Source organism: Lycorma delicatula, chromosome 10 (assembly GCF_047948215.1).
Source record: "Lycorma delicatula isolate Av1 chromosome 10, ASM4794821v1, whole genome shotgun sequence".
NCBI lineage: Eukaryota > Metazoa > Arthropoda > Insecta > Hemiptera > Fulgoridae > Lycorma > Lycorma delicatula.
Window position 1 is genome coordinate 25,727,985 of NC_134464.1, and position 17,073 is coordinate 25,745,057.

Genomic DNA, 17,073 nt, shown 5'->3' on the forward strand with positions numbered 1-17,073 from the left:
GCCATGGGTTACCGAGAAGATGATTAGAAAAATGGAAGACAGAAGAAAATCCAAGTACAGGAAGTATGAGGAAGGCTCTACAGAAAAATGAAAAATGTATAGAAAGAGAACAAAAAAAAAAATGGTAGTAGACAAATAATTAGAAAAATGTAAATGTAATAGATTTAGAAAGAAAAAAAATATATACATATGTGCGTGCATGTGTACATATATGCAGCTCTATAACTACTAAAGTTTTATCAGCTAACAACTAACAAAAATGTTTTATTCCCACATTAGTCCATACCCTCAATAAAGATGATCCTAAGTGGTGAATTCAATTTTGTGAGAGGTACTACATAAGATGTGGGAAGACAATTAATTTTCAGACAAGATTGTTTGGAGTGACAAGGCCACATTTAGAATAATGGCTTAATTAATCATCATAATTCAAATTACTGGGCAATCAAAAATCCTAGTTGACCCCAGAACACTGTGAACTTATCAGGTGTGGTTTGTCAGTGTTTACATTAATTGGTCCTTTGTTTTCTAAGAATACCACGACTGGTGAGGTTTACTTGAACCTAGTACAGGAATCCGTTATGCCAGACATTCAAATGCTTGGGAAAGTTTGCATTCCCATTGGTCATTATCTGCAGTGCTGGACAATAATGGTCAACAACTCAAACATTTCTGATAATTAACAAGGCTTCAACATTTTTATTAATTAATTTCAGTTGTGAGAACTTGCTATACATTAACCATTGTTTGTATAGTTATTCAAAGTACACATACATTTTGGGACACTATTGTGTATAATAATAAATTCTGTAGCATGATAAAATGTGGGATAACTTAAAATGAATATAAAATTTTTAAATGACACACTTTAAATTAACTGAGCACATTCTTTCAAAAGCCTTTCATAATTAATCATCAGTTCCTTCAGTCGGTTTTTTACATAGTACAATTGTTTCTGTCACCATTACATGAATTTTTAAGGCAGTGCTCAGTTCAAAGTGTGATACGTTTACAATTTTTAATTATTTTATTTTTAAGAAATCACATTTCGTTGTATATTTTCACATTTCATAATTCTGTTATATTTATACCTTAACATTTCATCATACTGTTCAACAAATTTATTGTGGAAGGGCAAACTAAAGAGTGATCAAACACTGAAGAAAATGCTGACGATTAGTTTTAAAAAGCCTTTGATAAATTCATTAATTTAAAGTCACAATTTCTAATGATCATAAGCAATAACATTAAAAATGAAAAAATATTGTTAAATACCAATAAATATATTTATATTTGCATAAGGTAAATACTCATATTTCACATAACAAATATTTCAGCCCAACCTTTTATTTACACAAAATGCTGGTTTTTTAATTCCATTTACTGAACTAAACAAACCAATTAATTATTGGTAATATATGAAATTATAGAATACAAAACATAAAAGCAAACTCTTATATGATTTTTCATGGACACTTTAAAAACATCATAATAATAAGTTTAAAAAAACACATAGAATACCAGATAATTGGATATATTCCAGTTAGAAATTTTAGAGTTTAATTTTTGTTAACTGTTGAAGATTGACAAAAATCATTATAGCATGCTTTTATGAAAATATTTAGCCGAGTAACAAATATTAAAATTAAGTAAAATTTTGGGAAAGAGGTGAATCATCTCTTCTGTTGGCAATGCTTGTGTGAGCCCAATAAGTCTGTTAAATTCAATATTTCTGGGAAACTCGAGGTGTAAACTTCCTGGAATGAATCAGGATTTTGCTAACAGACCTACATAATTTATTATTATATTCTTCTAAATAAAATTCTATAATAAATTAGCCAATGCATATCTGACAACAAACAAAAGATAAATATTAAAATTAAAAACACAACTGCTGAAAAAACCATTGCTGACAAACATTTTGTTCTGGTTAGGTTCCATCGTGATTTTTATTATACTAGCAGATACCCCATTTCAGTTTTAAAAATATACCAACATTTCCGAATAACTGTGATCTTGCGATTGAGAGTGTACCTGATGCATGCAAAAGTTAGTCTTCCACCTACTAACAAATATCTCATTTGAATTTTGAAAACTGGATGTTTGTTTGCAGAGATATTATAAGAGCACCCCACTGCACCTTCCAAGACAGCACCCCAAAGGCATCCCGTTTGTTACCAGTTGATGGTGATGATTGGTTTAGCCATGCATGAGGTGCTCGCATCACCTCACCACTCTAGCCTCACACGCAGTCCCCACAGGAAGCCCATTATTACTATTAAACAAATTTAATTTAAATTTATTTAATATTATTTTATTTAACGTAAATTTAATTCTATTATTTTTGTAATAGCATTCATTTGATTGATTTGAATCATTCAGTCCAAACCCAGCTCACATAGTGATATAGGCTCATAGTTCACACTTCATTAATTTAATTCATTGAAGTTTATGCTTCAACCGGCAAATCTCCATTACTACATATATTTTTATAAATAAATATACATATATATATATATTTATTTATATAGCCTATGACTCTCCCAGAAATGTAAGGATTCCAACGCGGAGTCATTGATCTAGATCGGTTCGGTCGTTAAGCTGCTACAGTGGAACAAACATACACACATACATACATCCTAAAAACATTGCACACCTCTTTGGACAGTTGTGTAAATAATAAAAACAATCATAAAAATTAAATAAAAGAAAGGGATTATTAGTAAATATTTAGCAATAAAATTGTGGTGCAAAGCAGACCTAAGTTGGTGTGCCGGGCAGCTGCACATGGCACCCTCCACAACTCTCTGCGACCAGAAGCAGTCCATTGTCAATTAATTTACAGATTATTTAACTTATATTATTTATCTGTAATAGAATTTATAGTATTTATTTTTATTTATAATTTTATTAATAGAAGAAAGAGATTATTAGTTAATATTTAACATTAATAAGATGAAACAACACCAACAAATTAAGAGCAAGAATAAAGACATGAGAGAACATACTGCTTGTCAAAAAATCATGGTTTTTTCTTAAATGTTTATAACCAATAAACAACAACAATAATAATAATAATAATAATAATAAAAGAAATTAATAAATTTTACTACCACAATTCATTCATTCAATATCGTAGCAGATCTTAAAACATAACTATTTTTGACGCAAATAAATCAATACTGAAAATACTATAGATTATCCATTTAGAATCATATACATGATTTTTGGGGCCTTTTAGTTACAATTAAACATACATATGTACATATTTATATAGCCCATGATGACACTTACTCGTAATGTAAGGATTCCAACACGAGGTCATAAATCTAAATTGGTTTGGCCGTTGAGCTGCTACGATGGAACAAACATACATACACATATACACCCTAAATACATTAAACTCCTTTTTGAGCAGTTGTGTAATAATATTTTTCTTTTGTCTGTTTTTTTCAAGAAGATCAAAAATATAATTCCAACAATTCAAAAAGCCTGGAAGGCATTACCATTAGAACTTAGGATGCATAAAAAATGAAGGAACATAATTACTACAGTATCTTCTCTATTGGAAATAGATTTTGATTTGGTAGGGCCAGTTCAACAGCTTGTTAAAGATATAGAACTGAACAGCTCTATGTGGTATATATCCTTGCTAAGAATATATTATACAAGGTAAGGAATGTAAAAAAAATCCCTTTAAACTGAGATACATAAAGCTTGACCCACTCCTATCTAAATCTAAAAAAATAAACCCTACTTATATCTTTGAAATATTTTATATTATTTTTTTGAGATTGAATCATATTCTCTGTTCATTCATCAATCTGACCAATTTTCTCAACATTTAAAAAAAGTTAAAATACATTATGCATAAAACAAAACCCTAGATAAGTGAAAAAAGTGTACAAAAACTTGAGTATATATTTACAATCAAAATGATTTGGAAATAAATTCTTCATAATCTTAATTCATTATAAGAAATCAGATTTCAAAAGCAAGTACAAATTTTCAAATAAAAACAAAAACAATAATTATTATTTGTAAAATTCTAGGTAGTATTAAAGAAATAATTAATAAAAAAAGACATGATTAATGTAAACAAAAAAATAATTAATGGAAAAAAAAAAACAATTTCAATAGTGTCAAATAACTGCCTGCACACTTATCAAAAGTATTACATCAATTTTTTTAATCTAAAAAAAAAAATATTAAAATAAGGAAAAGCTGTCGCTTTAGTTTATGCAATTCATTCCATGAATTGTTCAATTCTTTCTTTTATCTTATTTAAACACTTATAGATTTATTTTAATGGGTTTAGTATGACATAAGAGAAATGATTATCACTACATGAAATAATAAATATCGAATTAAAGTTGTCAGAATTACAATTTAAATACAGTCATGTGAATAACATGTAAATTCATTCATTCAAAATACAAAAGTAATAACCAAAAATACTTCATATATAATTTAAAATAATAAAAAAAAAATTTTTTTATTTAATTTCAAAATAAATGTAATTAACAAGAACATAATTTAAGTAAATGAATCAACCACAATACTATTCTTCTGTTATTTTTTCGGTAAAATAAATTTTTACATCCATTTTGGTTTTCCCTGTTTTAAATAAAAATGCAATACACGTGTTCCCAAATCAGCTGATTTGGAAGTCGGGAGTTCCAGTGTTCAAGTCCTAGTAAAGTCAGTTATTTTTAAATTGATTTGAATACTAGATTGTGGATACCAGTGTTCTTTGGTGGTTGAGTTTCAATTAACCACACATCTTAGGAATGGTCGAACTGAGACTGTACAAGACTACACTTCATTTACACTCATACATATCATCCTCATTCTTCCTCTGAAGTATTATCTGAAAGGTAATTACTGGAGGCTAAACAGGAAAAAGAAAGAAAGATAGTCAAATACTACAGATTCTGTACTGCTGCATTTACTAAATAGAACACTTAAATATAAATTAATACTTGACACTAGAAAATACAGTTCATTAAAAAAATTACTGTACAATAGAATTTAAAATACACGATTACACTATCTGGGCATTAATGATAAATTGGGATTACTGTATATTATGGGTAAAATATTTCCAAGAAGAGTTTACAAACACAGGTAAATATTTAATCAAAATCTATGTAGGAGAATAATAAGTAAATAAATATTTAAACAAAGTTCACTTTTTTGCTTCCTCATTTTTTATATTTTTATTGCAAGAACTTTTATAGTACACAACTTTAGCAGGAAAGTACATTCAAAAGTTTCATTAAATTTCTATTTTAATTAACAAAGAAAACTAAGAAACCTCTCTCTTCTCATTCACTTTCTTTCTACTATCTTCTATCTATATTTATCTATCTATTTTTTATTTTACCATGAGTACTAAACTCATTCATCTGATAAAATAATACTTCACCATGAATAAATTCATAAAAAAATATATATATATAAAATTAAACAAAAAATTTTATAACTTAAATAATTTCAAGAAATAACCTACTATTATGAAAAATAGTTATAAAAACATTTTATTTACATTAAAAACACTTTACGTAGCTGATATCAAAAAATGTTATGGATGTAAAAATGTATGTCAGATTTAAATTGTTCAAAAATTTATTTTTAATAACAATTTGCCACTTCCTACAGAAAGTAATCTGGTGACCTCAAATTAAGTAATCAGTATGACTGCACATTTTTCAATGTATTTATTCTCCAAAAACATCAAGTAAAATAACTAGTAACAGTTAAATACAGCATTTTAGTAGAACATAATGCAATGCTTATCAATTTCTGTGTAACAGTCTTTCAAATAATATAAGGCTCACAATGGGACTTCTGATAAGTCCACCTTCCCTTCAACTTTGGTATAATGTATTCATGTGCATGAAGAAAGTTCTCAGACAATCACAACTGTGTATTCTGTAAATTAAAATATTCAAACAGATGAAACCAAGTTATTTGTAAAGGTTGTGTCATCATACAGATAGAAAAATTTGTTCAACAATGCCTGCAAACCATTCTGATACCCAGACTTTTGGCATTTTTCCTTTTTTTTGGAATAAAAAACATGCTTTCACATTATCATCGTTTGGAATAAAGACATCATAAATGATATTAAAAAATATTAAAACAAAAAAATTACAACTAGTATCACAACAAACATACCAAAAACTTACTTAAAACAAATATCACAGCTGGAATCTTAAAACAAAAATATACAAATTGGCCCGGAAGTCACTGTACCCCTAAAGTTAACGAAAAATATGAGTTATGATATACGTTTGAACAAACAGTATTTTCGTTGGGGTCAGTTGGTCAACAACAACAGATTTTTCGACGTCACATACTCTGAGTAAAAGACAATTGTGCTAAAATGGCTGACACGAGTAGTTACAGCATCGAGGAGCAGTTAGTAACAAGTGTATGGGTTCATGAATGACAACATATGAATCAAACAATGAAGCTAATTAGTCATATGTTAAGGCAATGCTTTAATAAGCCGCTGCTACCACCACGAAAAATAATAATATTGGCTTGGGAAAAATGTGTGTTTGAATTAGGCAGCGTTAACAATAGGCCACGGAGTGGATGAAAGTTAACAGGTTAGAAACACATGTGCTGCCATTGCAGTTTCCATTGAATAATCCCCAATGAAATCAAACGGTCAGCTGAATTTCATATACTGCGGACAACAATGCAAGACTGTATGAAAAAGGACTTGAAAGTTTGGCCATTTCGTTCATTGTTCATCAATGAACTGTCAGATGCAGACATGGAATGTCGCACTGCATCCTGCCGGGCTTTATTAGAAAATTTCCCTGCTACAATGCATTGTGGAAACATACTTTTTACCAATGAATGTACAATCTAGTGCAGTTTGCTTGCCAGAAATATGTTATTTTGGGTGAAAGAAAATCCTTATTACGCATGCTTTTCAAAGGCATGACTTACCTCATAAAAATTAATTAATTAAATAAAAATAAATTAATTTAAAAATACACTATAATAGAAATTAGGGTTATTTTGTGGCAATTTTCATTAAAGTTACGGGGTCAATGTCCCCTTAATTTCCCCACCCTACTCTTTAGACCACTCAATTGTTTAGCTATAAGAATGGATAATATATGTCAAAAAAGTGAATACAATAATTTATCATAAAAAAAACGTTTTATATCTATTTTTTGTATCACATTTTCGCAATTTTTCAACTTTTTACACATTTAAAATTTGCTATTTCTGAATAATCCTGAGATGATGGAAAAAAATGGTTATTTTCGGATTCAGCGCTAAAAATACATAGGGATCAATTATCAAAAATTAAAAACATTCCACAATCCATTTTTGCAGGCTTGTGATATCAGTGTGTCAGTCTGGTATGACCTATCCACAGACAACAAAGATCAACTCTATCTCTCCTCTTTGCTCTATTAGATGAAAACCAAGGACGCTACATGTTCTTTACAGGTCGTAGCTTGTTATCTAACTTTGCATTCCATAGATTCTGCCACTCAATTCACAGTCGTTTTATAAAACTGAAAAAATCAAAAGCAAGAATACGAGTAGTGAATGCGGATTGAATACATGCTTCCTTAGTGGCCAGCGAAGTCTGCACACTTATTCCCTGGGAACCCAAATGGCTTGGAATCCAGCAGAAGTAGACATGTGTATTACGATAGGTCAGAATAGACAGTGTTTCGTGTATTGTCAGAACAAGAGGATGTCTGGAAAACATATCACCTATTGCTTGCAATACACTCAACAAATCACTACAGATGAGAACATGATGACGTCTATGATTTACAATGTTCAGTGCTTTGTTAGTAGCATAAAGCTCAGCGGCAAAGACACTTGTAATAGACGGGAGTCTAAAAAATATGTTCGCTATATATTATAACAAAAGCGCAGCCAACTAAATTATCATACTTGGGGCAATTTGTATATTTGGTTGCATCGAGCTTTAAATCAGACAGGATTTGGGAGATTTATGATGAACAGTAACAGTTTGTTTTTAATCTGTCTTCACATCAACTCAAAGTCAAGTCAATATTTATAGGAATTAGTCTCCAAGGCAGATAAGGGCATATGTTATGTACAAAGAAAGAAGTGGTTCAATACTCCAGAAAGAAAATAGGCAGACAGTTCTAACACCTAATGGAAAAGGTGACTGAGGAGAGTCTTCTTACTGACGAACAAAGTAATTAGAAATAAGAAGATCAAAGTTTGGATAGTCTGGCTGGGCTTTGATGTGGCTAGGTAGGACAAAACCAATTGGTCTCGTTTGTTCCAAACAGATGGTTAACTGAAGTCAACAAGACGGCTGACAACCAAACTCAAATGGAGGATGTCTGTAGCGAGATGAGGAGATGAGTTATGTATAGTACCCAGCATCTTTAACGCTGTAGGTCGGCGGATGAATATACTACACTGCCGCAGTTGAATTGGAATCGAAGAGCAGTAAAATGGAAACATACAAATCCTGTCCACATCCCCTTGTGTGCTGGTAGCACTCGAAGAATTCCTAACACCTTCAGACATCTTAAATGCATTTCCTTTAGGTATTTCACCCAGCTCATCAAAACAAATCCCTAAAAATGTAACCTCTCTGGCAACTTTAATTAGTATACCTTTCAGTAAAAGAGAGGATTTGTAAACCTCTCTTAAGCATAACAAAGATACACTCACGTTTTTCTACAGAGATAATGAGAAGCCAATGGTGTTAGACCACACTTCTAACCAGGACAATTCTGCCCTGTAAACCACTTTTACATAATATTCTCTGTAAAAGTGGTTCTGCAGTGGTAGAAGAACACATGTAACAAAAATGGAGAAATTGTCAACGTAGAGTGAACATCTAACAGGCCTGTGTACACAATTTAAATCCCTGGCGAACAGAGTAACACTTACAACACCCCCCTGCAATACCCAATTTCCCAACAGGAATTATCAGATAACGTACTTGCTACAGATACACAGAAGGACTATTCATTAGGGAAATTACAAATGAAGGCCAAAATGTGTTCTCCCAGACCTCACTCCAACAGTATATTCAGAATACCCCTTGACCAGGCAGTACCATATGCCTTTTTGATGTCAAAGAATACAGCCACAAGGTGACATCAGCATAGAAAGGAGTTCCAAATCTCCACTTCACAGACTACCAGGTAATCACTGGATAATCTGTCCTACCTAAGACCACACTATTCCAGAGCTTTGAAGGAGTTCCTCTCATCAGGAACCAAGCAAGTCTTCTGTTAACCACTCTCTTCAATAACTTGCACACTGAGCTGAGATTGTAAGAGATAGGGCAGTAGTTGGGAGAGATAAGCTTTTTCTTTCCCAGGTTTTTGGCATGGTCACTTCCTTTCAGTTCTCATGACATTTTTATGTAAAAAGCTTCAATCCTTGCCAATCTACTTTATGTAATTTAAAACTACGATTTTGTGTTGCTATGCAAGCTTATAAACTGAATTTGAATTGGCATTCTGAAATATGAGTGAGATATCTGACATCTTCAGTTCACGAGTTTGGATAGTCTTCTATTATGTTTAACAACTGCAGCAGAAACTGTTGTACAGAATTTTTTTATAAGTATATACTACATTTCACTGTGGAAAGAATGTTTCAGAACTCTGCTCAGAAAATTTCCATTTTTAATAGTTTATCTTCACTGTCTCTGTCACCTTCAAAAACAAATGTTCAACAAAAAACTGAATTATTTATTGTAGTAACTATTACTGACAATATCTATACTAACTAATACACAAGGTATTTATAAATGAAGTCTCAGGTTTTAAAAATTAATTTTAAGTGCATTACGGGAAATATAAGCATCCTACTTGTTGTAAGTACGTACAAATCAATTCAACAATATTTATCATATGAATTTTAAATTTATTCATCAATAGTAAACATGAGTGGAAATTATGGATCTGAAGTAATGTGACTTCATCAAATTTAAGTGATCAATTATGATGATGGAACCTTTCTTATACATGTTTGGTTAATCACCACAAATGGTAAATCTCGGGACTGAAACCTAAATATTCAATAACAGCATGATTCTCAATTAATAATTGCTTGATGTGGTTTAACATACAATTGGGAAGCAATCAATGGTGATAATTGCAATGACATGTTACAAAATTTTGTCTTACCCAATTTGATAACATTCAAACAGAAAAATAATTATTTCCAGTAAGAGACTACACTCTCTCATTACAACAATAATCTCTGTAATGTATTATTAGTGCTCAATTGGTGAAGTTAAAAAGTGAATCTGACCATAGGCCACTGTTATTAATCCAAACATTACATTCCTTGATTTTTCTTTAAGTGGAGGTGTTTGAAGAACACAGTCCACTCAGAGAGTACATATAACCTCGGAAACAGTAACCATTATACTCGAAAGGCCGATAAAGAAATGAGAAAAAATCAAACAATGTTAGACATCTATAGAGCTAAGGATGGTGCAAAATATCAAATTTCACTCTACTCCAAAAAATATTTTATGTCTTGGCCTTTCATGTGTAAATTTATACTTGTATAATTACATTTTAAACCAAAGAATTCATTTTCAAACATCCATTACAGTTATAAAAATATTTAATCAGCGATAATTTTTAAAATTTTATTGACTTATCACTTAAATTAAAATTATTTAATTTTTTATAAGAATTTGGCTGCTTATATGTTACTTAAATAACATGACATATAGTTCAATCTGCAAAGAGTCATTCCATGTCAAATCATCAAAAAAAAAAAAAAAGTAAAAATATAACCCACCAACTTAGATATTGATATAACTAGTTATGCTATTATTATAAATTTGTTATGCTATTATTAATATCCTACGGATATCACTAATTTCCCCTCCCCCTGTGACTTTACTTTTTTAACTATAGATTTTGCAAATGAAAAAACTATTATTTTACTCATAGTTTTTTAGAATCTTGGAAAGTCACGGTTATGTTTATTTCAATAAAAAGCCTATTTCTTGTTTAACACCAATTAACTGTTTTACAAACAATTTGGAAAAGTGAAGTTACTAGCATTTTGATGTTTGAGTTATTTTAAACTTTTTCTAAAAGTACAAATTTCTCTCAAAAATTTCAAACTTAAACTAAGGAAAAACTGTCTGTTTTTTATGCAAGTTTTATATCCTTAGTACATTTTTTTTTTTTTGCAATGTGCATATATTACTGGATATAAATCCAAATTTTCAACAAAAAAAAAAATCTGTAGTAGTACTCGAGAAATAAATTATTTTGTAATCTAATGGCATTTTCCATAAACACTCGAGCAACATAATAGTCTCAAAATGTGAAAGTTGAAAAATTCATAGCAAAAAAGTAAAGTTACAGGGGAAAAATTCTTAGGATATTACAACAGCAAATATCATTTTTTATCAAAATTTGAGATGGCAAGAAACATTTTGACTTCTTTTGGTGATTTGACATGGAATGAATCCAAAATTCTCAACATATATTATTCCAAACACCAAAATATTTTAGTGAAATGAAACAATTTTTTTTATCCTAGTTAATAATAGTAGTGTAATAAAGAATAATTTTTAAAGTGTTAAAACATTTGAAGTAACTTAAACTTTACTTACTTCATGAAGGTCTTCAAAGTTTACTTATGAGTGTTATTTACTTTATATATGTTCATATTTATTTTATGTAACCTTGATTATTCACTGGGTCACCACTGTTTTTCAAATGTATTAAAATGCAAAATAATAAATGACTCTTCACCCTGAATTTTGATTTGTAAAAATCAAATTCGCATTACTAACATTTTACAAATATTTTAGTTACTTTTCTTTCAACCAACAGCAATCAGCCTTTATTATGAATTTCCTGTAATTGTTGTAAAATTAGTATACACATGAGACTACCTGTAACCTGCCTACACTAATTCACAGACTATTATGGATTTTATTTTGTAAAAATCAGTTTAATATTTCCTAATTTTTGATCATGAACATAATATTTTATTGGCATGCTTACAATATATTACCATAATTTATATAATTATCATAATATGTATTTCATGATAAAATATTACGATAACTTATTATCAAGTAAGCTTTTTTCACACATTAGTTAAACTCTTAGCTAAGCTTAACTAATATTACTTCAACAAAAATGTAGTGGCTGCAAACCAAATGCATGATATTGTTTTTTATCTGGCAATTTACTGATGATAAAACAACCATTTTCATAATATGACTAAATGTTTTATTTCAACTTTTACTTAAGTATTACAACCTTAAGCATGCTGCACATGACTTGTATTTAAAAAAACACACGTTTTCATGAGAAAGGTGGGAAAAGGATGAAATTATGGTGAAAAAATTGCAAATTCCTGTCAGGAAACAAATTTGCTTGCTGATCTAGAAACCAGCATGCCAATAACTATACCAACTGGGCAATTTTTTGTTCTAAATATGCTCAGAAGCACCTAAATTCATCTTAGATCATAAATCAGATCTGAAATCTGTAGACCATGTCTTAATACAACTTAAAAAGTAGATTATATTTTACATTAAAATTATCTCCAAGGGATTAGTCTTGTAAATGAAAATCATGTTAATCAATACAACAATAATGTCTAAATTTCTTTTTTAATTTTCAGGGGAAATTCCAATTTTAATAGAATTGGGTAAATTTTAGTAAATTTATACACATAGTGGTCATGAATGATATATGAATGTATTTAAACTCACAACAAGTGATACTTCACTTCATCAATCATCCCACATTGTCAAGTTCTTGATCATTGTTGAGTAATTTAGAGAAATAATTGCTTAGCAATATGTTTTCCTGTTAAGAATGCATTCTAACTATATCTCTCCCTTCTGTTACAACCTGGTTACAGCTGCTAGACACTTCATAAAACACAGTCTAGAAATGCATTTTATACCAGTAAAACAAATCAATATAAAAATATATTACATAAAATAATAAATAATAATAGGTTTTGTCTTTACATAAAATTCTACTAATTTATAAGTAAATGAGGAAAATAGAGAGAATTAAAATGCATGCATGACATCACCTTTCTGGAAACACTACTCTATAAATAAAATATTAATATTGAATTTTAAAATAAAATTTTCCAAATTTTTATTTTAAATAATGCCGACAAAAAGTACTTTTACCTGACGGAAGAAAAATCTCTTTGATAATTGTTGTTCAATAACCACATCCTGAATCTTCTGTGTTTCTTCGTATTTAACCAGATCGCAGTAATATTTCTTATTACAAAAAAAGGAAGTGCTATCTGGCTTCTTACAAGACGAATTTTTGTAAGAAGCCTGAAATAACTTACGCAAAACATTCGAGCCAAACATAGTACAACGCGCAATTCACTGATATGCAACTCACATTGAAATTCATCTTCATAATGTTTACACTGTATTTAATCACACTGCACCTATCAGCTGACATAGACGTGCGCAGAAGTATTGTTTCAGAAATAGTGGGAACAAATCAAATTGAACGAGTCGATAAAAATCTAATTTTCAAAGCAATGATTCTCAACTTTTTAGCTCCACGAACCCCATAAAGTAAAAATATAATAATGATTATTTCACGACCCCTCAAACCCAACCCAATGAAAGCTAGTTAAAAATATTTAGATACATTAATAGCGACGGGTATAAACATGCATGTATAAAGTGTACAAAAATGAGCAATTTACAGGTTCAAACTTCATGTGTACCTGCTCCTTGTAATTTGGTATCCTTGCTAATATTCGATGTGAGAGCATCATGAATAAACATGAAGACGATACATTTTACCACGTCGTGTTCTCAGTAGTATAAAAGAAGCTTAAAGTTTTGCAGAACGCCAGTTTAGTTTCAAATGCGAAGCGTGCATCTGATGCCTTTAATTAAATTTTTAAAAGCGTAGTTTCAAATAATAATAATAATTGAGGTTTTGGGTTTTTAGTGTGCAGTTAAACGGTGTAACAGCTTTTTTTGTTTTTTTTTAAGTAGATTCTTATGCAAATTGTATAAATTTGTGAAAAACGAAGTGAGCCATCTACAACCCGTGAACTGATTGGTAAAAAGACTAGATTGTACAATGACAGTTATTTAAATTATGGTTTTTACCTTATTGGATGAAAAGCCATAGTGTGTTGTTTGCTTTCTAGTCCCCTCCGACTAAAGCATGAAGCCATTAAAATTAATTTGATACTTTGAAACTAAACACCTGCATCAAAAAAGCAAACTCTTGGAATTTTTCCAAGAAAACTACATACTTCGAGAAATCAACAAGTTTATATTGGTAAATCAAGCGATACTGATAAAAATAAAGTTGAAGCATCTTATCTCGTAGCGTTAAGAGTAGCTAAGCTGTCCAAACCTCATGCGATCGCAGAAAACCTCATATTGCCTGCTGCAGTTAATATGGTTAGCACACTTAATAAGGTGCTTTCAGCTGTCAAAAGTGATTTGGATTTATCGAAAATTAGTCGGCTAGTTTTTATACACTTTTTTTATTGATGGGTTTCAAATTTACAGGAAAACGGAGAAATAGTTTTATCATTGATAGAGATGACATAATGATTTGGTGAAGGAAACATTTGAAACAAATTAAACAGTTTAGAAAAATTGGAAAAAATTTTATATCTGGATGAACGAAGGTCATTCAATCAATAAAATTTGATGTGACACTTCTGTTAAGACATCTAAACAGGCTTTTCTGTCTGGTTTAAGTACCAGTATAAAATCAACAAGTATCAAAGGAAAATGGTTGATTGCAGGTCATGTAAGGAATGAAGATGAATTTGTTAACGGTTCATTATTATTTTTCTAATGTAATAAAAAGGGTGATTAACACAAAGATATTAATTGTTATTTTTTTTTAAAAAGGGGTTTAATAAAATTATGAAATTCTGTCAAATAGTGTTATTATTATGGGTAATGAACCAAACCATAGTATAAAATCAGAAAAAATCCAGAATACATCATGGCTAAAGGCGGATATAGTATTGTGGCTGAGAGAAAAACAAATCCCATTTGATTCTACATGCTTAAAGGTTGAACTCCAGAAGAAGTTAAAAAAATAAGTAAAAATTTAACAAATATGTAATCAATGTATGGCTGAATCAAATGGACATACATCATTATGGCTTCCACTATACCACTCCAATCTGAATCCAATAGAACTAGTATGAAGTAAAGTAAAAGGATTTGTAGCTCAAAATAACAAAACATAAAATTGTGGATGTAAAGGTTTTACTTGAGCACGGTATTGCTGAGGTAATGGCAGCTTAGAGGCGGAACCGTGTTAAACATGTATTACAAGCAGAAAAAATGTGGAAGATGGATTATTTTCTTGATATTGAGGTGGATAAACTCATTATTAATATTGAAAATGACTCCTCAGAATCTAATGTTAGTGAAGATGAAGTGTTGAATGGGTGTGAATATTTGTCGAGTGATTCACTGTAAGAAATTGAGAAAAACCTACAAAAAATGGTAATAAATCATAAAATATTTTTTAATTTATTTTACACATGTCAATAGTATTTCAGGGTTTGTGTAAAGCACCTCAAAATTGTTATTTTACAAACCTATTTAGGTTTATCATTTCACTAAACAATTATTATTTTTTATAGCTACTAACTTGTTTCCTGTTTAGCCACCGGGAATCACCTTCAGAGGATGAATGAGGGTGATATGTATGAGTGTAAGTGATGTGCAGTCTTGTACAGTATCTGAGATGTAAGTGGAGTCTGTTATCTTGTACAGTTTCAGGTCGACCGTTTCTGAGATGTGTAGTTAATTGAAAGTCAACCACCAAGGAACACTGGTATCCACGATCTAGTATTCAAATCCATATAAAAGTAACTGCCATTTCTAGGATTTGAACACTGGAACTCTGGACTTCAAAATCAGTTGATTTGTGAAGATGCATTCACCACTAGACCAACCTGGTGGTTCTTATAGCTACTAACTGCATATGATAATCCTGCTGTAATGGTAAAAAAAAATTACCATCGAAGATAAGTTGAGTATATTTAACAATTTATAACCTTTTCTTAATTTAATCAAATGTTTTAGAATATGCAATTTTGTGTACCCCCTGTTCATCTGCCTCTCTTGGCATCTGTTTTGTTTACTTCACACCTCAACGTAAAAGTAGACAGTTATTAAAAAAATTTGGCAGTTCAGTATTTGTATTCACGGTATTTAATATTTTCTTCAAGTTAGGAAGCTTGTTATTAAAATAAAACAAATGAGCTTTTTTTCTAATAGTGGTTTTAGTAAAATCATCAAACTTTTCACATAATTTAGAGTCTTTTTAGGAACATGTTTACCATCAATTTTGTGTTTCTTTATTATATTAAAAATTTTTCTTTTAGCAACGACTGTTACCTACTTCCTTTCCAAGCAATCTGCAATCTCTCTACAGTTTCAGCATTGATCTTTATATAACTGAATAGGGGATCCTTATAGCATAAAGTACAATTAAGTGTTCAATATTGAAGCATACTTCAGTGCCGCAGAATGAATGGCTGAGAACTAAATAAAACCATTGTATGACTGCGCGACTATAATCAAGATATAGGGATGTTTATTTTACTCAACTCAGATAACAAAAAAAGGGACGGGAAGGGCAGCTCTCCAGCTGATGGGGCACATCGGCTGTCCAGATGAGGAAGTTGTTATGTTCCAAAGAGGATGGAAAGACCCCAACGGGAAGCCCCTGGAATGGGCAAGACAGGAAGGGCAGAGACTGCTGCCACAATACTTATGGTGACTGTGTTATGCCTAACAGCAGGAACGACCTTAGGGATGTTTAAAAAAGAAGGAAAAAAGATAACCAAAAAAACAGTCATTTTCGCAAAACAAGCAGAAATTTACGCAGTTGTAGAAAATTTATATACAGATCAGATATATATATATAGTTATACAGAATCAATGTTCAAAATACAAAATCAGAGCATTTCTACTGCGTCAATTTAAAACGTGGTTTTATCCCTACTCTTACACTTATCTCTGCGCATGTAATGTTTCATTTTATTTAGTTCTATCACTCATTT

At 30.5% G+C, this 17,073-nt stretch overlaps 1 protein-coding gene across 1 annotated transcript in view; it reads right to left on the bottom strand.

Annotated features, from left to right (window-relative positions):
* Window positions 1-13,456, bottom strand: part of LOC142331371 (persulfide dioxygenase ETHE1, mitochondrial) — a 30,218-nt gene extending 16,762 nt beyond the window's left edge. The window contains exon 1 of the mRNA XM_075377233.1: window positions 13,178-13,456. Within this exon, the coding sequence (XP_075233348.1) occupies window positions 13,178-13,369 (192 nt within the window). The 5' untranslated portion in view covers window positions 13,370-13,456. The remainder of the gene's footprint in view (window positions 1-13,177) is intronic.
* Between the last annotated feature and the right edge of the window lie 3,617 nt (window positions 13,457-17,073).